Consider the following 25,278-nt stretch of genomic DNA (forward strand, 5'->3'; position numbering starts at 1 on the left):
CTCTGACCCTCCCCTCTCTCATGTGCTCTCTCTCATTCTCTCTCTCTCAAATAAATAAATAAAATCTTTAAAAAAAAAAAAAAAGAGAGAGCATGAGAGTGGGGAGGGTCAGAGGGAGAAGCAGACTCCCCGCCGAGCAGGGAGCCCGAATTGGGACTCGATCCCGGGACTCCACGATCATGACCTGAGCCGAAGGCAGTCGCTTAACCAACTGAGCCACCCAGGCGCCCTCACATTGAAGTTTGAGAAGAGCGTTAAGCTGTACTTTCCAATTAGGTAGCCACTAGCCACGTGTAGCGATGTAAATGTAAATTCATTTAAGTTAAATAAAATTTAAAAAATTCAGTTCCTCAGGGGCACTAGCCACATTTTAGGTGCTTGGTAGCAACATGTGGCTAGTGGCTACTGTATTGGCCAGCACAGATATAGAACATTCCCATCGTCTAATTCAGTTAGAGGGTGTAGGTGGGAAGATCTAGAAAAGAAGGAGACGATAAATGGACTTTAATTTGGAACATGAGCATTGAATGTAAACAGAGAAGAGACTTCCTGTCACTCAACTAGACAGGGCCCATGAGCGAGTCATGAAGAGCATTCATGTGGGGTGCCAGTCCCGTTAGTTTTGTTTGCAGATAATGTGACTTTTCTGAAGTAATATCAGGCAGACCTGCTTTTATTCAGTATTACGTTTGTGATAAAATATTATTTGTCCATTAATACTAGTATTAGTCCTTTCTGCATCTTTCAGAGTAAATGAGGAACCTTACAGGATCCCAGAGAAAGCAGGACCCTGCCCCAGATCCCATTCCTTGTGGTTCTTCTCTTTTCTGTAGTCCAGCCTGGTGGGGATTGAAATTCTTTCACGGCTGCATTATACAGGGACCACAGGGGTAAAGCCTGTTTTTTTCCTGTTGCTTTTAAGATTAATGGTGAACTCCTTGGGCTGCGCAGTCACTGACGGTTTATCTACCAGAGAATTGGCTCTGACTGTAAACAGTGTGACAGGATGTGGCAAGATTTCTTGAGAATAAACAGCAGTACTGGATAGTTAGATGCCCACAGTGACTTGCACACGCTCGGCAGTGCGCAGCTCCCTAAGAGTGTGTGGTTAGGGTATCATTTGCACAGCCCCCCCCCATCATCTCCGGAATGTTCCTGGTGATACCAAACCCTTATCAACGGAAGTGGTGAATGTCTGTTGGTGAAAGAGGAAGAAAAAATCAGAAGAAAAGGCAGTGACCCATCTATGAGTTTGTTCTTCTCCTTTCTACTTCCTACTTCAGAACTCCCCTGATAGAGACTGTATAGTTAGGGGTTTTATTTAATGATTTGCTAGGATTTGTTTACTTGGATTTTTTTTTTTTTTTTTTTGCCCCCAAGCATTTCTTAAGCTTCACTGTTAGGGGAAGTTTTTGACTTCAAGAGCTTCTTCTTTTTGTGTGTGTGTGTGTGTGTGTGTGTAGATTTGATTTATTTTGCAAGGGGAAGGAGTCCTAAAATGATCGGAAATCTTTCCCCCATTGTTCTGAGAGCATCTTTGGGAAGCAGCATGTACTCCTCTCCCCACTCCACCCCAACTGTCACCAAATGCAGAGACGGGAAATACCTAAACTCTCTCTCCCATCCGCCCACTCCCTCTACAAAATCTTAGCTGAGCTCATTACTGCTCTCCTAAGACATTCTTCGCCTCTTCTCCCGTCATACGCAATGCGGCTTGCTTCATCTTCCTAAAGTCTATATTTTAGTATCTTCTCTTATCTGAGACCTTCCATGACTCCCCTTTCCCTCAAAATGAAGTCCAGTCCCATCCTGTAAGGACACACCCCATCCTTTCTTGCCCACCACGGTTCTCGCTTCTCTGCTGCCCACTGCAGACGCGTCACAGGTCCATCCTAACAGTGGATTCATCCACATGTTCGCCGGGCTCCTGTTTACTGGTCCCACTGATTCTGATAGGCAGCCCTCACCTTTTACCAAACTGACCTATTTATTATTTCCATCCTGTAACTCATGCTTTTTTCCATCTATATCCTTATTAATTTCTGTTCTTGGTGCCTGGAATATCTTTTTATCCATTGTCCCATGACTAATTTCCATACAGCTTTAGGCTCAGCTGACACACTTCTTGCTTTTAAAAAATTTCCTGATCCCTGACACTGAAAGTAACCGAACTCCCATAACACTTCTGTTTTTATATGGTTTGCATACAGTAGAGAGTGGTATTGGATAGTTAGATGCCCATTGACTGTAGGTTTCTTGATGGCAGGATCTAACTCAGTGCCTTACATGTATGTGGTCAGTGGTCAAGAAAGTGATGAACAGATGAATGAATACACAGATCTTTTTATTGTCATTAGTTTTACATTAGTTAATGAAACTAGAAAAAGCCTTTTTTTTCTTTCCTTGACAAATCTTAAGATCTGTAGTTCATTTCCCTCTCTACTACTACTTAAAAAAAAAAAAAAAAGCCATTCTGATTATTCTACTTGAACTTGGTATTGCCTTGGGGGAAATATCTTAAAAATCCTTCCTGTTTCCCAGTCATAGAGAATTTGTTTCTATCAGCTGACATTCAGTAATTTTTTTTTTTCTGGTTGGAGAAGTGCCTAGTGATCTAAGTTGGAGTTTACCACCATTTCTTTCTGATTATTCCTAAATGAAGCAAAAATAGTTCTATTGATAAACTGCACATCCTCTCCTTTCTTTTTACAGCTCAAGTTCAAACTGGGCCTGGTGTCCTGGGAAAGAGGAGATGTTGTTTAAACTCATGGTCTTTGAAGTTATCTAAGGGGTTTATGAGTTGAAGTGAGATCTGTTACATGTTTATTATTTAAAAGTAGTGTGTATGGTAGTATTTATTCACATGTTTATTTTTTTTTTTTTAAGATTTTATTTATTTATTTGACAGAGAAAGACACAGCGAGAGAGGGAACACAAACGGGGAGTGGGAGAGGGAGAAGCAGACTCCCTGCCGAGCAGGGAGCCCAATGTGGGGCTCGATCCAGGGACTCCAGGATCATGACCTGAGCCGAAGGCAGTTGCTTAACCAACTGAGCCACCCAGGCGCCCCACATGTTTACTTTATTTTATTTTATTTTAAAGATTTTATTTATTTATTTGAGAGAGAGAGAACACACGAGAGGGGATAGGGTCAGAGGATGGAGCAGACTCCCTGCCGAGCAGGGAGCCCGACGCGGGACTCGATCCAGGGACTCCAGGATCATGACCTGAGCCGAAGGCAGTCGCCTAACCGACTGAGCCACCCAGGTGCCCCCACATGTTTATTTTTTAAAAGTATAGTTTATAATAGTTTTTTTGACAGGCATTTGTTTTTTAGTAGACTGATTTCAGATCTACTCATGAAACCAAATGGGTATTTAATTACCTACTTGGCATTTTGTCAGTATAATTTGAGGATTAACCCTTTTGCCCGTGTTAATTTTGAATATTTTAAGTAGTCGTGCACAGTAGGGTCTTTGCTTGCAAACATGTTCTTTCAATAGCTTAGCCAAGGGTTATGTCCCAGCCACTGAGGAGCTGGCAAGGGCTGTGTAGATGCACTGGCCATGATCCTGGGTTAGCCGGGAGCACGGAGGGGAATAATCTGCTGAGCCATTACAAGGCACGAACTATCTGGATTGGGTTTATGGGTTGGTTATTCTGATGATAATACAGTTAGATAATCTGCTCACTCTTATCTCTTCCCTGGCATCCAGCCTTCTGTGACTCACATGGGAGCTTTGTGTATGTAACCGAGGCCAGAGATTGGTGGCCAGGAGGTCAAATTCAATCCCAAGACATTCGCCAACGTAGCAAAAAACATTGTCTGGAGCCACAATTTGACAGTTATGGCTGACATAAAAACAGAATTTAATGAATTCTTTTAAAAAACTAGAAGTTTGGCAACCCTGGCCTGGAATCGCTAGCGTTGGCTGGGATGTAAACTGCCCAGGTTACCATGGTTTCCTCTATTCCACTGTCTCCCCAACACCGTAGTGACATGGCGCCTACTGTTTAACGTCACTCCTGCGCTGTGACTTTTCTCATGGCGGAGACAGGTTTTCTCCAGCTGCATTGCTCTCAGAAATGACATTGTGAGAGGGCGTCTGATAGGATTCTGTGTTCGAACGAAAAGCAGAGAGCCTTTTTCTCTGCGGATTTGAAGACCATTCCTGTATCTCTTACATGAGAACTAAGTGCCTAGATTATGTATTTTGGTCAAAAAATATCCTCTTCCACTCATTGCCTGTGAGCCTTGGAGTTTGCGTCCCTGGTGTGACCTTCTGACCCTCTGGCTGCCTGGGGAGTGACCGCACAACCCTTGGCAGACATGATTGTTGTAATGAGCGCGGTTCCGATTTCCACCATTTTTATGACAGTTCATGTTTGTGTGTGAGTAATGAGATCAACACGACACAGAATAAGTGGTCTTTTCTTACAGTCTTAAACAACTCTGATATCTGTGGCCAGTTATGCTGACATCTGAGATACTTCAGCCTAGGGGCTCTTTGCTCTCCTGCCCTACAATTAAGAGTTTGTGCACAAATGCTCAGTGTCTAAATCTGCTTTTATGTGTTTGTTGTACAAGCATTTTTTTTAGTAGGCTCCATGCCCAACTCCAAGCCCAACGCAGGTCTTGAACTCACTCATAATAGTGAGATCGAGACCTGAGCTGAGATCAAGAGTCGGACGTTCAACAGGATGAGCCACCCAGGCACCCCTACAAGCGTTTATTTAAAATTTTCTATTCAGTTTTGGTCCGCATCCCATTTATAAGGGGTCAGATAAAATGAGGGCTGTTTGGGGCGCCTGGGTGGCTCAGTTGGTTAGGCGACTGCCTTCGGCTCAGGTCATGATCCCGGAGTCCCGGGATCGAGCCCCGCATCAGGCTCCCTGCTCGGCAGGGAGTCTGCTTCTCCCTCTGACCCTCCTCCCTCTCGTGCTCTCTGTCTCTCATTCTCTCTGTCTCAAATAAATAAAATCTTAAAAAAAAAAAAATGAGGGCTGTTTGGGATGATGAGAAAGTTCTGGAAATGGATAGTGGTGATGGTTGTCCGGCCTTGTGAATGTGCTTATTAATGACATTGAATGTACACTTAAAAATAGTTAAAATGGTAAATGTTCTCTTATGTATGTTTTAACCACAATAAAAAAGTAAAAAAAATTGAGCGGAGCAAGAAGTTGAATATACTTTTGAGTTTTTCTGACCAGAAGAGGCATAGAGAAAGGTCCTCATTCTTCTTTTATATTTCCTTAATCTCTGGTCTTTTTCTTTTCTTTTTGAAGGTTTATTTTCTTCTGAGGGTAGAAGAGTCTACATTATTGGTCTCTACAAGTCATTCTTTCTGTGTTTTCTCTTTCCACGGACTTGCTCAGTTCTTGGCCTGGGAAAATCTCCAGGACAGTAGCAGATACAACATACCCTGCTCAGCACATCACATCTCTGCCTGGGCAGTGGTTCTTCACTCTGACTGCACATTAGAATCACCTGGGAGTTTCCAAATCTCCTTTGCCCAGGCCATACCTAAAACCAATCAATCAGAATTTATGAGAGCTCCCCAAGTGCTTCCAAAGGTAAATGCAGCCAGGGCTGAGGATGCCTGACCTGTGGGAAACCCTATCTGATTCACAGAGCCCAAGGTTTCTCATTGGATTGTTCCAGTGCCTGAAGTTGGGACACATCAAAGGCCATTTTCCTTTTGTCCTCCAGACCCAGTTATTTTAGACACTGCCCTGATGAGATTTGAGGGATCTCTGATAGGACAAGTATAGTCAGGCAGGGGTGTAGGGGTAGTTTAGTCTAGAGACAGTGACTCAGAGAATAAATATTACAGAGTCAAAACAGGAAATACATATACCCAAAAATATAGAATGATTTTCTTTCTTTTTTAAAAATAAATTTTATTTTGGAATAATTTAGATTTAACATAAAAGTTACAAAGAAATTACAGAGAATTCCCTTATGTCCTTCATCGAGTTTCCCCAAGCATTACTATGTTATGTTACCAGGTACATTTGTCAAAACTAAGAAATTGACCCTGGTACATTACTGTTAACTAAATTGTGGATTTTATTTGGATTTCACCACTTTTTCTATTAATGTCCTCTTTTAGTTATGGGACCCAGTCTGGGGTACCACACTACATTTAACTGTCACGTTGTGACAGCTTTTTAAAACTTAACTGGGCTGTGAAGTCTTAGCTGCCTCTCCAGGGTCCTAAGCAGTCAGGACCACCATGTTTATGTCCCTTTTTACCGCTATGTCATTATGCTGAGAACTTGAATTTGTTTTGTCTTATGTATTCTTGGTTTTCAGCACATCACATCTCTGCTCAGTAATATCCTTTTTATTCCTCTCCCTTTCAGAAAATCCCTTTGGAGTAGAAATAAACCCCCCTCAACTCTCCAATGCTGCGACCAAATGGGGACCTTAAGATGTGAGATGGGTTAGAGCTCTTTTCAGTTAATTTTCCCCCAGGCAGTTTTTGAGAATTGACCTAGCAGCATGAAGATGTTTTTATTTTTTTCAAGGAACCAAGCTGTTCGGGACCCAAATCAATGGATTAATTTGATAATCGACCCATTTTAATAATAATATAAACAGATTTCTTTACACTTGCTTCCATAAGATGGAGTAAATCCACTTTCCCTTTGGGATTTCAAGACTATTGGTAAATTGAAGAGAAGATTATAAGTCTGTTAATTGAAGAAGTTGACAGGGTGGCCCATTCCTTGCCCCTTGACATGCTTCCTGCGTTTTACTTTCAGGACAGACAGCATATTCTCTTGGTTTTCTTCCTTCCTCTCTGGTTTCTCCTTTTTCTCCTTTGGGCTTTCTTCTCTCTTCTCCCAGTGTCTTCATGGTGGAGGGTCCCAAGGTCAGTCCTTGACTATTCTCTGTCTACATTAATTGAAATCTCATCCAGCCTTGGGCTTTAAATACCATCTGAAAGCTGATACTCTCAAATTTGTATCTCCAGCCCCACTCCTGAAATCCAGATGGGAATATGTATTAAACTGTCTACCAGACATCTCTACTTAGATGTCTGCTGTGTAAGTCAAATTCAGCACATCTGAAACTGAATTATTGATCTTCCCCCAAAACTGTGCCACCCATAACCTTCCCCATCTTAGCTGTGGCAACTTCATCCAGTCTCCCAGTTGCTGTGTCAGAAATTCTCAGTCATCCTCATCTGCTTTCTTCCTTCTAAACCCCATGAGGAAGTCTTGAAGGTTCCACCTTGAAAATATATCCAGAATCCAGCCTTTGTGTCTGCTGATACACTGCTAAAAATCCACTTTAAGCCACCATCATCTCCCTGCTGGACCACTGAGTTAGTCTTTTAGCTGCCTCCTATAGCCAGAGGGAGCCTTGTAAAATAAACCAGATCATGTTACTTCTCTGTTCAACACTCTCCAAGTGCTTCCCCTGTCTTTCTGTGTATAAACTACCATCTTTGGTATGGCCTGTAAGGTCTACATTACCTTGTTCCCCATTGACTTTCTGGCCTTGTCTTCTCTTCCTCCTCTGCCCTTTATTCACTGAGCTCCAGCCACAGGGCCTCTTTGTATTATCTCGCCTCAGGGCCTTTGCACTGGCTGTTCCCTCTGCCTGGAAGCTCTCATCCTGGATATCAGCATGGCCAACTCCCTCACTTCCCGTAGGTCTTTATTCTAAATGTGACCTTCTCAGTGAGGCCACCCAGACCATCCTCATTAAAACTGCAGCTTCTAGGGGCACGTGGGTGGCTCAGTTGGTTGGGCAGCTGAATCTTGATTTCGGCTCAGGGCATGATCTCAGGGTCCTGGGATGGAGCCCTGCATCAAGCCCTGCACTGGACTCCACGCTCAGTGGGGAGTCTGTTTGAGGATTCTCTCTCCCTCTCCCTCTGCCTCTCCCCCTGCTCATGCTCTCTCTCTCTCTAAAATAAATAAGTCTTGGGGCACCTGGGTGGCTCAGTCGTTAAGCATCTGCCTTCAGCTCGGGTCATGATCCTAGGGTCCTGGGATCGAACTCCACATTGGGCTCCCTGCTGCACGGGAAGCCTGCTTCTCCCTCTACCAGTCCCCCTGCTTGTGTTCCTTCTCTTGCTATGCTCTCTGTCAAATAAATAAAATCTTTAAAATAAAATAAATAAATAAATAAATAAATAAATAAGTCTTTAAAACAACAACAAAAAAACTGCAGCAGCTTCCCCTCACACGCTCCTGATTCTCTTCACCTTGCTGTTTCTTTTTTCTTCTATAATTATCCCGCTGAACATATTATTATATGCTCATGTATGTTTTTTGTTTTTTGCCTATCTGCCTCCACTAGACTGTAAGCTCCATGAGGGCAGAGATCTTTGTCTCTCTGTCTATTGATATATGCTAAAGAATAGTGCCTGGCACACAGTAGTAGTTGTGGTCAGTATTTATCGAACGAATAATTATGAACTGTGAAGAGTGTTTGGAAAATAAAGAATGCAATTATAGATGGTAGTCACTAGATCAGCAGTGGCTAATGTTTGCTGAGCCCAGACCTCCCGCCATACCCTGTGCTTTTGTCTTATTTAGTCCTTACAATGATGCTAAGAGACAGCTATTCATAATATTCCCATTTAGCAGTGAAAGAAACTGAGACACAGAAAGTTTAAATAAATTGTCCAGAGTCACCTAGAGATGGTTTAAATTGTCCAAAGTGAACTAGAGGTGTGTCATTGACCTCTAGTTCTCACTAATTCACCTCTAGTTCGATTTAGCACCTGTAGCCTGTAATTGACAAATCTGGAGAAAATTATGGAATAGACCATAGAGGGAGGTGGTGAAGTATATTTCATTGTTAGCAGTGCTTTTCTTAGAGTGCTCATATTTAATTTCAGAGTATTTGGTGTTAACTTCTAGATGATGGAGGCTTTAGGTAGTTAATCCTACATCTCCAGAAATGCATTCTGTGCATTTTTTTTTATTGTTCAAACCCAAATATCTCTGTTTTTTTCCAGAAGTGGAAACCATCACACCTTCAGTCCAGGGGAAGTTTGGTGGTTTCTCATTTCCTTTTCCAGAATAACACAAGGACATGGCCTTTGGGGAAACATAAGCGGTGTTCCCCCTCCCTCATAGGAGGGTGGCAAGTGCCTTCTCAGCTGAGATTTCATGTTAATGCTTCTTCCTTAGGAACTTGATTGACTACAGAGTATCTATTCCCTCCTGATGTGATCCCTTGGAGGGCCACAGCCTGGCCCCTGGAGCCACTTCTGTTGGGTGTCTGCTTCTCTCTCCCAGGGTGGTCCTTGCCCTCAGAGACATTGAACACTCATCACCTGTCAGTGACTGCTCTCAGGGTGGTCTCAGGTGTTCTGAATGGATCTTGTGGGCCTGGGCCTGCACTTGGTCACCAGTGGGAAGCTTATTTTGAACGTGAGGCTGCCATGTCTTCCTACTCAACAACTGTATTATTTTTCTATGTTCTGTAATAAATTGCTGCAAATTTAGTGGCTCAAAACAACATGTATTTATCATACCACAGCTTCTGTAGCTTATCTGGGTTCTTTTCATCAGGTCTCATCAGGCAGTATAGGTGTTGGCTGGGGCTGTGGTCTCAACAGAGGCTCAACTGGGGAAAGATCTGTTTCCACTGCTCCCTTAGGTTCTTCGCAGAATTCATCTCTTTGCAGTCATAGAATTGAAATCCCTGTTTCTTGCCAGCTGTTGGCCAGGGGCTGCCCACAGTTCCTTGCCACGTGGCCCTTTCATAACATGGCAATTTACTTCTTCATAGCCAGCAAGAGGAGTATGTAGCTCCAGTCTGCTAAAATGGAGCTTTACAGCACAGCATAATCACAGGGGTGACACCCCATCCTTTTTGCCATATTCTGATGGGTTAGAAGCAAAGTGCAGGTCCTACTCTCACTCAAGGGGAGGGTTTTACAAAGTCATGAACACCAGCAGGTGGGGAATATTGGGAGGAAGGGGTCATCTTAAGGTGTGTTCACCATAGCAGCCATATTTACTGTGGTTAAATTGTGGAGCTAATTCCTAAAGGCAGGGGAAGACCTATTAGTTGCTCATCTATTCCCTCAGTAGCCATTGGATTTGCTTTGCCAAGACTATAAGTCAAGATACGATTTTTCATGTTTCATCTAGAAAATTTGTAATAATGCCCATTTTTGTAGGTATTTTATGCTCCTTTCAGTTCAGATATAACTGAGTAAATAATCTGATGAAATGAATCAGAGCTGCCTTCCTTCCTATAGTATTTCTTGTTCTAGAACCAAAGATGGTAGTTACTAGATCCTGTATTAAGGATTATTCCTTATGAATCTGGGGTGTAAGTTGCTTAAAGATAGACTCCATTCATTTTATGAGTGTTTTACTGAGTAGATACAGTGTCGACTTATTTAAAATTACTGTTTTTCAACCTACTCATTTAAAATCTCAGGGGGTGTTTATAAACAACCTCACACGGTCTGACATTTGTCTTCATGTGACAGAGCAGCTGGGATTTCACATCTTAGAACACTCTCCTCCCACGCCTGTCTTCGTTGTTTGAGACCTCACAAATACCCATGACAGTATGTCATGACCAAGTCTTCTCTTTGAAAAGTCTGGAATCTTCTGCTTTAGTTCCTTTAATATGTCTTTTGTTTGGGGGTGGTAGAGGATGAGAATGTGGGGAAAAAATGAGAACACACGTCTAGTCTGATGAAGTTTTAATGCAAGAAGGCGGAGGCAGAGAACTGGTTTCTTCTTTTAGAGTTAGTTTATTCCAGTTTGATCAGTTTGGAATCCGTTTATTCCTTTACATTTTAAAAGTATGTGCCTCAGTCCCTACTCCTGAAAGGATGTGTTAGAAGGTAAAATAAAACCAAGATATGTTATTGATGTTTGCTTACCCAATCACAGTTGCACACCTGGGAAAAACCAAATACCCCTTTAAAATGTTTTCACTTTTGAATTTCACGTAAATCATACCCAGATGGTTAATGGTAGTGTAAATTGCTTTTAATGATATATAAGAATCTTAGAAATTCATTTTTAAAATATAGCAAATATACATTCAGAAACCACTTATTTGGGAGGATATATGTGTGTTAGGAGTTTGGCGTGAAAGTGCCCACTTTAAGAATTTTCTGGCCACACTTGCTCTTAGAGGGGCTGGCATGGGCCCCTCTTTGGTAGAGCTCCTCATAAGTGGGCCGAGAAAGCCCTGCTCGCCCCTTGGCCAGTGGGGAGTGGCTGTGCTTGTGCTGGAAACCCTGGACAGAGCTCAGGAGCCTGGTTCCTAAGTCCTGATCCCCATGACTGGCTGGCTACCCAGAGAGAGAGTGTACACGTTCTGCTGACACTTAGCGGCAATCCATTTCCTCTTGCCTTATGCCTGGCCGGGTGGGCCGAGGAATCACCTTCCATTTCTGAGAATCATGTGGCTTTCAGGAGTTCCTCAGGCCCACAGTAATTGTCATATGGCAGCCCCTCAAAGGAATGGCATCAAGTGGTGGGAGTTCCTTCTGGTGATCACTTGTTGCTGGCTCTCCTGGATGTGCATGGTGTCACATCATATGCACATATACCTGGTGGGAGAGAGGGAAGCGGCTGCACCACCTGTGTGGGGAGACGGCCGGGCAAACAACCCTGCAGTTGTTTGCCACAAACAGCCTTTATACCCACTCTTTCCCCAGAACTTTAGCTGCCTTAGAGTCTTTTCTTAATGCATCTTTAATTTGATAGATTTTGCCAGATTGCCTTCTGTAAGGGTTGAACCTTTTAAAAGTCTTTTAAAATTCATTTTAATTTTCTAAATGCTATTAGAATATATTCTTTTCAGAAAAAGTGAAAAAAATTTAGGGATATAACTAAAGTCACTTTCAGTTACCACTACCACCCCTAGATCCTGTTCCCATGCAGACGCTCTCCAACCCCCAGAGGTAAATGCTGTTAGTGGTTTGGTGTGCCTCTTTGTCTGTGCCTTGGCAGATACAAACCCATGGGAAATAAACATTATGGAAGTGTGTGTGTGTGTGTGTGTGTGTGTGTTGTTTAATGCATAAGCTATATTGTCCTAAATTTCTATAATGGTGTGTTTTCCTTGATGGTGGTCTTTCCATGATGTGTATAATTTTATATATATACATATATAAAAATTTGAGTTTTACTATGAATTATTTTTCAGCAGTGCCTTTTTGACATTTACTTTCAGGAAAGAATTTGGGGTTTCATTAAATACCCAATAATTCACATATATATATTCACACACCCACACACTATATATATATATATATACATATATATGTATATATATATACAGTGCAAAATTGTAATCTTTGTGTGTTTTTTTCCTCTCTTCAGATCTCAGAAAAGTGATCTTCACAGTGAACGCTACATCTTGGAATTAGATTGCTGTTCCTCCTTAGACCACCTGACAGGCCAAAAACTCATCCCAGAGTTCATTAAGAAGGTGAGCGCTGTAATGAGGAGATAGTTGGACAGGTTTGCAGTGCGAACTAGGGGAGGCTGGCTTAGGGCAGTTTGGCCACACTCCAGGGGCTGGGACAGGAGCCAGTGCCTCCTTGGACCTGGGTCTTTGGGCAGCCCCACAGGGGGACAACCCCCCCCCCCACATACATACATTGCTCAGGCTGAAGATGACTCAGGAACAAGGTAGCTTCCCCCCTTTCCAGGCAGGCGGGACCCTGGCCCTTGTCTTTTAAGGCTGGAATGTTACTAACAGCTGACAGGCCTGTGGGCCCACTGCTGGGACTCCCCTCAAACCTTCAAGATGGTGTGACCCCCACCTGCAGCCCAGGTCCCACCTTCCACTTGTCCTGTGGGTCTTCATTGCCACGAGCCACCTTTCTTCCTAGTGTGAGAGCACCCTGGAGTCCTGTGGCCCCTGGCATGCCATTATACCAGCTACAATTGCCTAGTTACAGGAGAATCATTCTCCACCCGGAAATGTATCTGGTTTTGAACTTCTCTTTGTGCCCTGTGAGGTTTCCTGCCTCATTGCAAGGTTCACTTGAGTTTCAATGTGACATGTGCTGCAGAAGGAATATCCTTGCCCAAAGTGGGGCTAAGTTCATTCCTTAATGTTTACCTTGTTCTCTCTCACCCAGGCTTCCACAGTAATTGTCAGTTCCCTATCCTATAGAGGTGATGATGTTTCGTTTGAGATCCAGTCTGTCCATTAGTGAATTCGTTAATAAATAGTGTTGGCCATCAACTTTGGGCCAGAAACAGTCCTAGCCTGCTTGGCGCTTGGACACAGAGAACCAAGGCACTGTGGTCTGTTGCCCTCATGTCCTCACACCTGGAAGGCAGACCCTGGAGAAGTGGGATGAGCATTACCAGCAGGGAGGCAGCTGGGCGGAGGAACAAGCCGACACCACGTGGTTTGGCTATCAGGGAGGTCCACCGTGCCAAGACAGAAAGAATGAGGAGGAGTAACCTGGTGATGGGGCTGCACAGGGAAGGTTGGGGAGCCCTCCAAGCAAAGGGAGCAGCATGTGTGAGGGCCTGGTGCAGGAGCAAGAGAGGGGAGTCAAAAGATCAGAGAAGCTTTGGGAGAGAAAGGGAGTGCAAGAGATGGGAGGTGGGCCCAGGACTGCGCTATAAATGCAGCGGGGGGGCTGTTCAGAGGATTTTTGCAGAAGAGTGAAATAATGAAATTGTCTCTTTAAACACCCAGTGACTCTTTTGTTGTTGTTTCCTTCCTGTCTCTCTCCCTTCAACGTTGATTGAATGTTCAGGCTCAACAAGGCCCTAGGAATAACCTCTCATGTATGGGGGGATGCTAAGACCTGGAGACTGGGAGTCAGATGACCTCACAGGTCAACATTTCTGATCATTTTACTAGGACAATGGAGACTCTACTCTGGTGGAATTCATATCATTACTTAAGGAATTGGGGGAGAAGGGCATTTTTTGTTCACACATGCATAAGCCTGACAACACAAGTTTTTGTATAAGTCATGTAGATGTCTATATAAATAGGGCCCTCTTTTCTGGATTGATGCAGATAAAATGTTCTAATAAACTTGGGTTTATTAACTTAATAAACTGGGTCTAATAAACTTACCCCATGATCTGAGTACTGGGGAAAAATCATTTTAGAAATAGGCTTGTAATCAAGCCTGGGTTGCTTGGAATATTTGAGGGGTAAGTGGGTCAGATGAGTGCATGAGGCTCTGTCCATATTATCAAGTATGCTTTTTTAAAAACACGTGATTTGAGGGGCACCTGGATGGCTCAGTTGGTTGAGCAGCCGACTCTTGATTTCGGCTCAGGTCATGATCTCATGGGTTGTGAGATCGAGCCTTATGTTAGGCTCCCTGCTCAGCAGACAGCCTGCTTGGGATTCTCTCCCTCTGCCCCACCCCTACATGTTCATTCTCCCCCTCCCTTAAAAAAATAAAGAAATCTTTAAAAAACAAACAAAAACCCATATGATTTGGTAGCTTTGCCTTAACAAACCAGATCATTGCATGACTGGCCCATTACACTGTGCACATGTCAGGTCTTCAGGAGAAAGCAGTCTGATTAGTGGGCACTCAGATACTGGTGTGGGTAGCGTGTGTAGTGCAGGTAGACATCTGCGTGTGTGTGTGTGTGTGTGTGTGTACACGCATGTGTGCACATCAGTATCCGATAGTTCGTTTCATAATTAAATAAAGCACTGACACCTGCTCATTCCGTGTTTGTATAAGGATTATGTTTTTAGCACTTTGAAAATTATATACCTTAAAAAGCCCACAGTGCCATCCTGCTCCTGCAATAACCCTGGTTTTCAAACAACAAGCATTGGGTCCAGACAGACTAGACAACCTGCGCAATAAGAGATTTCTAACCTGGAGTTTGTCTCCTTATGTGTATCCCAGAACCTCTCGCCTCCGTTCCTCTCAGTAGAGAGATGGTTCGTGATCACGGCCAGCAGGTGCAGGTAAAGTTTCCCGCCAGTGACTCAGGGGTGTTGAGATCGTCCCGCCATTTGTCCCTCACTGTCCAGTGTGGCCGAGGGCCGGGACCTGGAAGGATCCAGCATTTCCGGTCATTGGTGCAAGGTGTGGCTTTAGTTTCTCAGCCAGTGGCGGTGACAACCAGAAGAGGGACAAAACGATGGGTCTGGGCCTCCTTCCCTCTGCTCCTCTTTTCTGTTGTTGGACAACATTTCTGGAGAAGACACCACTTCCGTGTGCAAAGACCAGAGGGGAACCGAATGCCCCTCTGTAGGATCAACAGCTATTCCAACTGATGGCAGAATTTTACACATGTGTAAATTTTTCTGTCATCACACAGGTAGAAGACCCTGGGAGCTTCCTGGGAAGAAATATACTAAAAACCATTTGTGTCTTTTCAGTAAATATTTAATGAACAGCCTGGTCCCTATTTGTATATAGAGAGAGTGGCGACACTTGTTAATTGCCATTCACTTAGGCCAAGACAAAGCTGTGCCACTGGCAACTACAGCTTACAGTCATTCCTTTTCATCTGGGTCATTATTTTGTGTGAAATAATGGCTCCCGTTTCTATGACAAGCAGATCCGTCTTACGATGCGATGGTAATTAACTCATTTTGTCATTGTACCATCACACAGGATAGGCTCATATTCTCTGCATATTAGAACTAAATTCAAAGTGATTAGATTTTTTTTTTCCTTGGGAACAAAGGCCCAGTATTGTTTTTCCACCGAATGTTTTAAATTAGCGGAACTTTTGGATAGAGAACGTGGATGGCAGGAGGGAAAGGAGATTTCATTATTTTCCACAATTAGGAAAAATAAAATCATCTGTATCTGTGTCATGTAAAATTAGCTGAAGGTGCCGTAATTCACAGGCCCTCTCCATCATGATTTTCCACAGAGGGCGAAGGGAATTATATAAAGATGACTCTGTTCCTTTCAGTGTGGTCTGATGATTTCTCTGAGCACTTTAGCTGCTCAAATTAAATCTGGGCTACTGCTTTGTGTTTTTTCCCCCTCTTGTTTCCCGCTGTGCTCCATCCAGCCGGCCCTTTATGTAAGTTATTTATTATGGACCACAGAACATTTAAAAGGCAGATTTATGGGCAGACTCGGAGAGACTGTGTGTTCCAAGCCCTAGAAACGAATGCTCCAGGGACACAGAGTCTCACGGCTGTCGGAAAGCAGAGGTGCTATCTTTGCCCCTGTGAGGCAGAGGTTTGGCCGCCAGGTACTTCTGGAGCTTGTCTTGTGTGGCTTGTGGATTTGTGGGGCCCCTTGCAATTTCCTGTTCTTCAGAGTTCCCAGGGGATTGTAAAGAGACAGAATGATGTCACAGAAAGGGCTTACACGTTCATCTTCAAATTCCTTTACGTTCTTTGGAGCTTCTTGGGAAAGTGCTTGAATGTTTGGAAAGCCCTTTGAAGATTGCAGAGTCATTGCACACATTTTCTGGTTTGCGCTTCACAGTAATTTTGGTCAAGAGGCCCCACTGGCAGTGGGGTCTCCCTTCTAGACAGGAGGAAAGAGCTCCGAGAGGATGAGGGCTTTGCCCAGGGCCAGGGACTGTCAAGGATGCAGCCCGGGCAGGTGTTTCTACAGGAGAGACACCAGCGGGCAGCAGTGGGCCTCGGGTGGAGCAGGAAGGTTCTGTGGCCAAGTGGGGAAGGTTTTGGAGAGGTGTGGTATAGACTGGGGGCCCTGAAAACTGAGGGATGGATGGAGAGGTGAGGCGGACAGTACTGTTCTTGGTAAGGATAGAAGCATGGAATGAAAGCTCAAGGCTTGAGAGTCAAGTTCTGTTTGGCTACAGTTTGGGATGAACAAAGGGAAGAGGAAGACTGTTCTGGGCAGGATTCTTTTGATGACATGAAACAGAGCCCTACTCAAGCCAGCTCAGGTAGGGTACAGCAGGCAGGGTTTACTACCTGGCTGGAGCCGCTGCAGCAGGTTACAGAACCCCCCCCACCCCCACCGCCCCCAGAAAAGAAGAAGAAGGAAAAGAAGGAGAAGGAGAAGAAGAAGAAGAAGAAGAAGAGAGGAAAAGGAAAAGTTTGGGCTCTCTGGCTGTATTATACGCTGCTGGCCCATATTTATGTATATATAGGTTTATTTGAATTTTAAATGGGATTTCACTGCACAGAGGGAATCCCTCTGTGTGTCAGGTAGACCCTTTGCTAACAGGCTTCACACACACTATATTCTTAATCCTCATCTCACCCTCTCTGAAGGCTTAGACCCATTTTATAGGCACAGAGAGCTATGCAGTTTGCCCAGTTACAACTGTGAAAGGCAGAACTAAGGTTTGAAGCCAGCCTGTGTGACCCAGAGGCCACGTTCCTGACCATTGGGTCATGCTGCCTCTTCTCTGTGGTGCTCAGGGACTGAGAGGGGGCTGTCCCAGGCGAAGGAGAGGCCGTGTGGGAGGCAGACAGGTGTAACTGGGTCTGGTACATGGAGACAGATTTTAGAGCCCAAAGAAGGCCTCCCCTCAGTGGAGGCTGGGTCTCTAGACCTTGCTGCCCATCAGAGAAAGCCACACTCCCGCCATTATCCAGGTGAGACTTCAGGGTCTTTGCCCTCAGGCCCTCAGCTCTGGGCTCTGCCCCTTAGATTCACTCCCCTTTATGATGGAGGGGTGAGCACTGACCCACACGATCTACTTAGAACTAGGTTTGTCTTCCATTGGACCACAGAGACTTTGGAATGTAGGCAGTTGAAGGGAGACGAGGCAGACCCCTGCCTTGTCCTGTGGGGGCCAACTCACGGTCAGAAACCCAGTGGCTTGGATTGAACTAGATGCGTTGCCCTTTCAAAAACCAAATGGTGCTGCTTAAGGTCTTGACCTTAAGAAAAGACCCCAACAGATCTTTAAAATCTAAGTGGCTTCTTTTAATGAAATGGAATATCCTAAATCCCCAGGATTATGAAACTTTGCCTGTAGTATATAAATGACTCATCATTTGCTTTCTGTCTGATTGCTGAGCATTAGGGCCTCATTTCTACAAGTGTGGTGCGGAGAGTTTAATTTTAATTAGTGCAAGATACCAATTCAGAATGAAAGGAGAAATATATGAAAAAGGCTTCCCTTACCTCCCTACACCCCCACCTATCCCCAAGCCAAGCAAATTGTGCCATTTTAAAAAGGTGAATCTGGCAGGAGTAGGGGAGGAGTGAAGGCAAAATGGTGTGTGAATGAGCATGTCATCAGAGTGGAAGACAGAGAACTGGGGGGTGAGCGGGGAGGAGCCTGGGGTGACAAGTGAGGCATTGCTGGAGGAGACAGCTATCCTATTTGCTGTTGTCTCCAGAACTTATTTGTCGAGGGAATGAACAAAATAAAAGAGAAATGCAGAGGAAGAATCATTAAGATTGCATCATAGAAGGGGAGGGAGGAGCCTGAAATGACACCCAGGTGACTGAAGTGTGAGGTAGGGTCACTTGTGAGGACGGGGAACACATGGCATGAGGAGCTATTCGGGGCCAGAGAGGTAATGAGATTGGTGATGGACATGTTAGGACTGAGGGACTGGTGGGACACCCAAGGGAACATTCCAGAAGACAGTTGTGGTTGTTGGACTGGAATTCAGGAGGAGGCTAGGAATGGAGCTGACTTCGTGTATCTATCCTGTTGTGGATTGTTAACAGAAAGTTGGTGGAGCAGCAATGGGCTGAGGACCACACATTGAGTAGCCATTGGTTGAGGTGGCAAAGCCATGAGATAGGATGGAGTCATGACCTGAGAACTTATTTGTGCTTGCAGAGGGGAGAGAGGAGAGCACTGTGGCTAGAGTTCTGGGGAAGACCCAGAGAAGGAGAAAAAGAAAGAACTTCTATGAAACAAGGGGAGAAAAGGAAGAACATGGTGTCACAGAATCTGGGGGAAGAGAATAGTATAAAATAGTATAAAAGCAGGAAAGCGGTCGATTCAGAACCCACTGGTTGGGTGGCCCACTGGGTTTGGCCACCAGAGGCTACTGGTAAATCTTACAAGAGCAGTTTTTAAGAGTAGAGAAGGCAGAGGCCTCCCTCCATGGGTTTAAGAGTATATGAGTTTGGAAAGAGAGAAAGGAAGTGGTGGCTCAGGGTAGAGGTGGAGGAAGTTTTCTTTGCTTTAAGTAGGAGCTAAAAGCTACCAGTAGAGAGGAGAAAGTTAAACAAAGTCAGAGGTGAGTTAAAGGTGGAGGCAGGCCCAGGTTGGGTGAGCCCACAGAGTTTAGGGATTGGGTCACAGGGTACGGCGGAGAGGGGCAGGTTTGGCCTGTGCAACTGGACAGACAGGGGCCTTTGCTGACATCAGGAGGACTGTGGACCAGGGCATCACTTCTCCAGTGCAGGAGCTCAAGGCAGCCATCTGGGCTGGAGACACCAGCTGGAAAATGCTAATTGAAACCTGGTCATGGATGAAATCACTGAAAAGGAAGGGAGATGAGCCCCGGGGAATTCCAGCACCAAAGGCCATGCAGAGAAAAGAGGCAGAGAGGAAGTCACTAAGAGGTCTGAGGGAAACGGGAAGAGAGTGGGTGATGCAGGCCGAGGTTGCCTCAGCAAGGGAGAGTCTGTCAACCCTGTTGGTGCCCCAAGACTGCAAATCAGAAAGGGCCTTGGTGGTGTGGTCATGAGGTCGTTGGCCACCTCTGTGGAGACTGCTTTGGTGGCCTCTCCATTTCCAGCACGCATTTTACAAGGCCTATTCCAGAATGTCTTTGGGTTCTAATTAAAAACCACTGCCCTTTACCCCATAGAACTCATGTGTGTTCCTGTGTTCTTCCTAAGATGGTTCTGAGATTTCTGGTCTTGTGAGTTTTTTGTTTTTTGTTTTGTTTTGTTTTGTTCACTTTTAAATTTAAGATGTTCTTTCTTTCCACGGGCTTGCTGTGTTATCTTCATTGTTCTCCTTAATGTAATTTTTTATTAACCAACTGAATTTTAACAGCCGACGAGGGAAATAGAACTTGCCCATGTATGAAGCATTGCGATTCTATGTAATTTTTAGCTTTTGCAACACATATCGCCTGAAATAATAATAATAAGCAAACTTGTAGGTTGAATCAGAAACAGAATTAACTGGGGATTCCTAAAAATGGCATTTAAATGTGCCTAGAACAGAAAGCAGCCTGTTGCTGGCTCTATGGGCAGCCGGTGGCTGTCAGGCCTGCATTCCTTTGTGGTCTCTGCAGAGAAATTGCCCTGAAAACAAGGAATCAGAAAATATTCTAGGAGCTAGTGGAGCAGACAAAAGAGTGGAGGGAAAACAGAAAATACACCAAGAGAGATGGCAGATAGGTGCCCATGAATGCTTTGTTCTAGGGAGAAATTCAGCCTGGCTGTCAGACTTCTCAGGATGCCTTCCCACCCTCCTGGGTTGCATTTGGCATGGCGGGAGGCTAATATCTCTTCCATCTCCACTTGTGGGTAGGAGGCTGATGACACCAGGGCGCACATAACTTTGCCTGAGGCCGGATGCTTGGTTGGCCGTAGGCCAGCCTGGGAGGTCCAGAAGCTGAGGAAGATGGGTGCTTCTCTAGGACACAGCTGTGGCCACACCTGAGATGTACCTTGCTCTCACAGCTATTGAAGTCGACGTCAGAAGGAGTCTGGTGATGGATGAGCTGGGATGACCACCAGGTTCTAGTTCCCAGTGCCTCTGAACCATGCTTATAGCAGACAGTAATGTTCCTTTGGGGCTGAGGGTAAAGCCAGAAGGAGCTAAAGATCTGGAGTTTCTTCCTCCTAACCCAGCACTTCTTGGTAATGTGCCCTTCCTGCAATGCTCCTCAGCAAAAGAGGTGCTGTAGTCCATGTGTTTTGGGAACATGCATGTTGTAAATCCTCTTGGAAAGGGTCATGATGCTCCTTAAAAGAGTCAAGCTTCGGAAAAGGTCTGCAGTAAGAAACCTGCTTGCTTACTTTACCGCGGCATTTCTCAGATATAATTTAAGAACTTTCCCCTTGCTTCTCCTCTTTCCCAAACACCTGTTTCTGTACCACCAGGGACAATCCCAGGTAGTTAGCAGCAGTGGGATCAGTCGCCTCTCTTTTTACAGTGGGTTCCTAACGTCTCCCAACTGCACACAATGGCCATTGCTCACAAGCGTGAAGGACTTCATCGCACTTTCTTGGTTCTGCTAAAACAAGTTTTTATGCCCAGACACTTGGTGTTTCCTAATCCTCCCCCAAACCTCTAATGAAGGGGAAATCTGGAGCAGGGCAATTTAAAACTCCCTCTTCTCTTTTGTTACTCTAGAAAGACATGTGCTCAGCGCCTCTGTCATTCTTCTTGCTTTTTAATAACACACATGGCCATCTTCTAACACATAGTCAGCAAAAACTAGGTCATTGGATTTGTTGACAGCTGCGGAATCATAGATAGCGTTTGCCCTGCTGTCTGGGTCCGTCCCCGCTTATCTGACCACGGGCCTTTAAAAGAAGCACTGGTTTCTTGGGCATATTTCCCCTTTTCTTTCTCTCCCTACCCCCACCCTGTACTCCGCCATAGTTGTTAATCAGATCTTCAAATATATTGGTTTTTCCAACTTTGATTTCTCATTCTTTTATCTCTCCCCTATAGTTGCTAATCACAAGTGGCATTTTATTCCTTAGCAGTGCTGTCCAATGGAAATAGAATTTCAACCACCCATGTAATTTAAAATTTTATGGTAGCCTTGTTAAAAAAGTAAAAACAAGGGTGAAATTAATTTTAGTACTATATTTTATTGAACTATGTTTAGTACTATGTTTTATCAATGTTTTATTATATATATATATATATAAAATATATCCAGAATACTATGTTTTCAACTTGTAATGAGATATTTCATATTTTTTTTTTTTGCAAACAAGATCTTTGAAATCTGGTATATATTTTATACTTGTATCACATCTCAATTTGGATGCTAACTTTCCAAGAGTTAAAGTGAAATGTCCTACAAAATAGAGTTGTGTTTAACAGAAAAAATATTTTCTACTGCTTCACTTTTTAAATTTAAGTTGAAGTTAATTAAAATTCAATAAAACAAAAAATTCAGCTCCTTAGTTGCATTAGCTACATTGTAAGTGCTTGATAGCCACATGTTATCGTGGACCGCATAGTTCTGTGGGGTTCATTTATTTAAACAGTTTTGGCTCTCCGTGTTTTCTAGTTGACACAAAATTGTGGTTATGAGTCTTGTCGGCCACAAGGAGCAAGGAGCAGTATCAGTACATAGCATATGTTGGATAAGAGAGGAAAATTTTCCTCATGGAAAGATCCAGAACACAACTTGGAGCCAACTTTACAGCCTTTTAGGAATATATTTGAAATAATTAAATTTTGTTTATAATATTAATTGTTAATTTAGCTGTACCTGCCTTTTTTAGATATATAAAATATATCCATTTGGAAATAATACTTTTCTCCCCATGTTTACATTTCACAAAACACTTTTATTCCTACTCTTTTCATGCATCTTTGCCTTCAGTGTCTTTATCGTCACCAGAATGACTTTTTGGGGCATCTAAAATAAGGTTTTAAGCTCATTTACTTTCATCCAAATTGTTTGGGGAATTCAGTGCTTTAAAAATTCACGAGTGATGCCATCACTAGAAGCTCTGTCCTAAGTCAAAAAATACTCATTCATTTAACGTTAGGATAGTTGTTTTTTTTCTTATCCAGCTCAGAGGTGAATGAGAAATCTCCATAATGCAAACTTTAAAAAAAAAAAATCTCTCTTTTTATTAAAGATAACGCAAATACAGGAGAGTGCATAAATCATAAGTGTATAGCTCAGTGAGTTTGCACAAAATGAATGCACCTGGCTAACCAGCACCCAAGTCAAGAAATAGAACAGCCCAAAGCCCTCTTCTGGCCATTCCCGCTACTTCCCCCCACCTCCTCCCCAGAGACAGCCTAATTTCTAACACCAAAGGTTAGTTTCGCCTGGTTTTGAACTTGATACAAGTGAAATCTCTCGTAAATGGCCGTCTTTGCTCAACACTCAACACTCTATATGTCTCATCAGGGTCTTCGTAGTAGTTTGTTCATTTTCATTTGTGTATAGAATTTGTACGTTGCCTTTTTAAATGCCATCTTTAAGCATGCATACTGCAGCACCCAAAATGTTGTTTCATGCCACAGGAATTTTTAAAAATTTTTGTTGTGTGTGTCTCCCTCCTTCTAAAAAATTAAGTCCATCAGATGACTTTAATAAAGTTCCCAAACCAGTTTTGATTAATGTGTTGTCCCTAGTAAGCATTTTGCTCTTCAAAATAAAGTGGCAGAGAGCCCTTGTTTTGTGAGAGACTTTGTAGAAGTCTGTCAGCATGTGAAGTCATTAATTCCCTCTTTCCTGAGAAATAACATTTAGGGGGTAAAACCCAGGGTATAGCCAAGAGATGCAGCGTGTGATTATATATGGGGCTGTGTATTTCCCCTTTCAGCTTACTGTGGAAGGGGTCATCATGTTGCCGTTAGTGAATATCGGCTTAACTCTTGGCAGGGGAGATACCTTCCTCCCCCTAAGTATCTGCTTGACTGACTTCTTCACCTCCTTCAGATCTCTGCTCAAGTTCACCTTCTCAGAGAGCCCACCCACCCTGCCCACCATTTTTAAGAGAGTACCTTATGCCTTGCCACTCCCCAGCCTACTGATTCCCTTTACTCTTCTCTGTTTCTCTCATCTGTGGCTCTTTTTGCCTCCTAGACATGCTTCACTATTTTCACTTAGTTATTATGTTTATTGTTTCTTGTCCCTTGTTTCCATACCAAGAAGAGTGTAGGTCATATCGCAGATGCTCGGTGAATATTTATGGAATGAAAGAGCGAGAGCCGGTGGGTTTCCGAGGCTTGAGTGGTGTCAGAATTGCGTAGACAGATGCTTTCAGAGGAATGCAGTGAAGATAAAGGAGACAGACGTTCATACGTTTTCTTTCTTCCTGTAACTCGCAGTAGCTTTTTCCAGTGTTCAGGGTGTTTGAAACCTGTTGAGTAAACCCTTTCTGGAAGTGATTTGTGAAGGTCCTCGTGTCACCCGTTTCTACTTCATGCTTCTCGGCAGACACGTTTACAAATATGGAAATTGCTGTTATCACCAGAAGAGGTTCCAAAGTGGCATGCATGCGCATATATGTATATATACATATGTATATATATGCATCTTTCTTTATGAGATGGAACATGTTTTGAGCGCTAATTATGCACCGTCAGTGAACACATGTCGGGTCCACAGCACAGGTTGAACTTCCCCGTCTGCGTTGTTCAGAGGTGCCGAACATCCCCACTCGGTGCGACCTCCTGTCTGCCAGATTTGTGGGGGATCCAGCACAGACAATGAATGTGGGAATTTGGACCAACCCCACGGCATGCAGAGGGTGGGGTGTCTCCTCTGAGAAATGGAGTTTATCCTGCCAAGCAGTTAGGAGGCCTCTTGTATCTTCCCCGGAAACTGGAAGGTTTCACTTTGATTGCTTGAGATTATGTGGAATCTTTTCTGAGGGTTTTTGAGAGACAGTGTGACGGGATTACCACCCATGTAAGGTTTTCCCCTTTCTGTCTTGGGGGAGAATTCCCACTCAGAGAGCCAGTCGCATTGGGATCAGTCAGCCGTGTTGAACAGGGCTTGGGGGGAGGGGTGGGGGAAAGCACTTGGACACAGAGTGCTCATTTACTGAAATTGACTTGCCTCCTCAAGGAGAACTCTGGAAATTCAAAAGCCCGATTCCCGAATTTTCTCCTGATTCCCGTAAAGGAAACCTGCTACTTAACTAATAACAGTCACTTACACAAGGCACATCACTTTTTTGAATTCTTTGTTTTCTTCCCTGTAAAATGAGGCCTTTGCGCATTGGTAATCTCTAATAGTTTGTGATTCTGTGGTCAGTCCGGCTTTGGAATGATTTCTCCCTCATCAAAGAGGTTTATTTGACTAATTTATGGTTTATAATGGTGGCATGCTGAATTTGAGTGCCAGACGGGCTCACTGTAGTATTCCCTGGGCTCTCCATCCAGTAAATCAAAGTTTGTTGAGTGATAACTGTTTTTGTCTTCCCCCCCTTAACTAACAACTGTGACTGGAATTTAATATAAGGGCTATTACTTTTGCACATTTTTTTCTTTTTTTTTTAAGGTTAGAAGTCAACGTTGCCGTCTGAGTGAGACTCCAGCTGAAAAAAACATGTTGTGAGGAAAATCGAAACTTTAAATGATTCACTTGTTGGATCACTTCTGACTTAAGTGTTTACGGGACTAAAAACTAAGATAGATTATCATGATGTGGGTGGTGCTGTAATCTGTAAAAGTAACACAATATATGCATGTTTGGACAAAAGGCCCCAGTACTCTAATAACCAGTTATTATACATCTAG

General features: G+C 43.8%; 1 protein-coding gene across 1 annotated transcript in view; it reads left to right on the top strand.

Annotated features, from left to right (window-relative positions):
* Positions 1–25,278, top strand: part of RFTN1 (raftlin, lipid raft linker 1) — a 194,939-nt gene that overhangs the window by 93,243 nt on the left and 76,418 nt on the right. Inside the window, exon 4 of the mRNA XM_081826061.1 lies at positions 12,328–12,436. Coding sequence (XP_081682187.1) covers positions 12,328–12,436 — 109 coding nt within the window. The remainder of the gene's footprint in view (positions 1–12,327; positions 12,437–25,278) is intronic.

This window comes from Leptonychotes weddellii, chromosome 1, assembly GCF_054177405.1.
Source record: "Leptonychotes weddellii isolate Sample4059 chromosome 1, ASM5417740v2, whole genome shotgun sequence".
NCBI classification, from domain to species: Eukaryota; Metazoa; Chordata; class Mammalia; order Carnivora; family Phocidae; genus Leptonychotes; species Leptonychotes weddellii.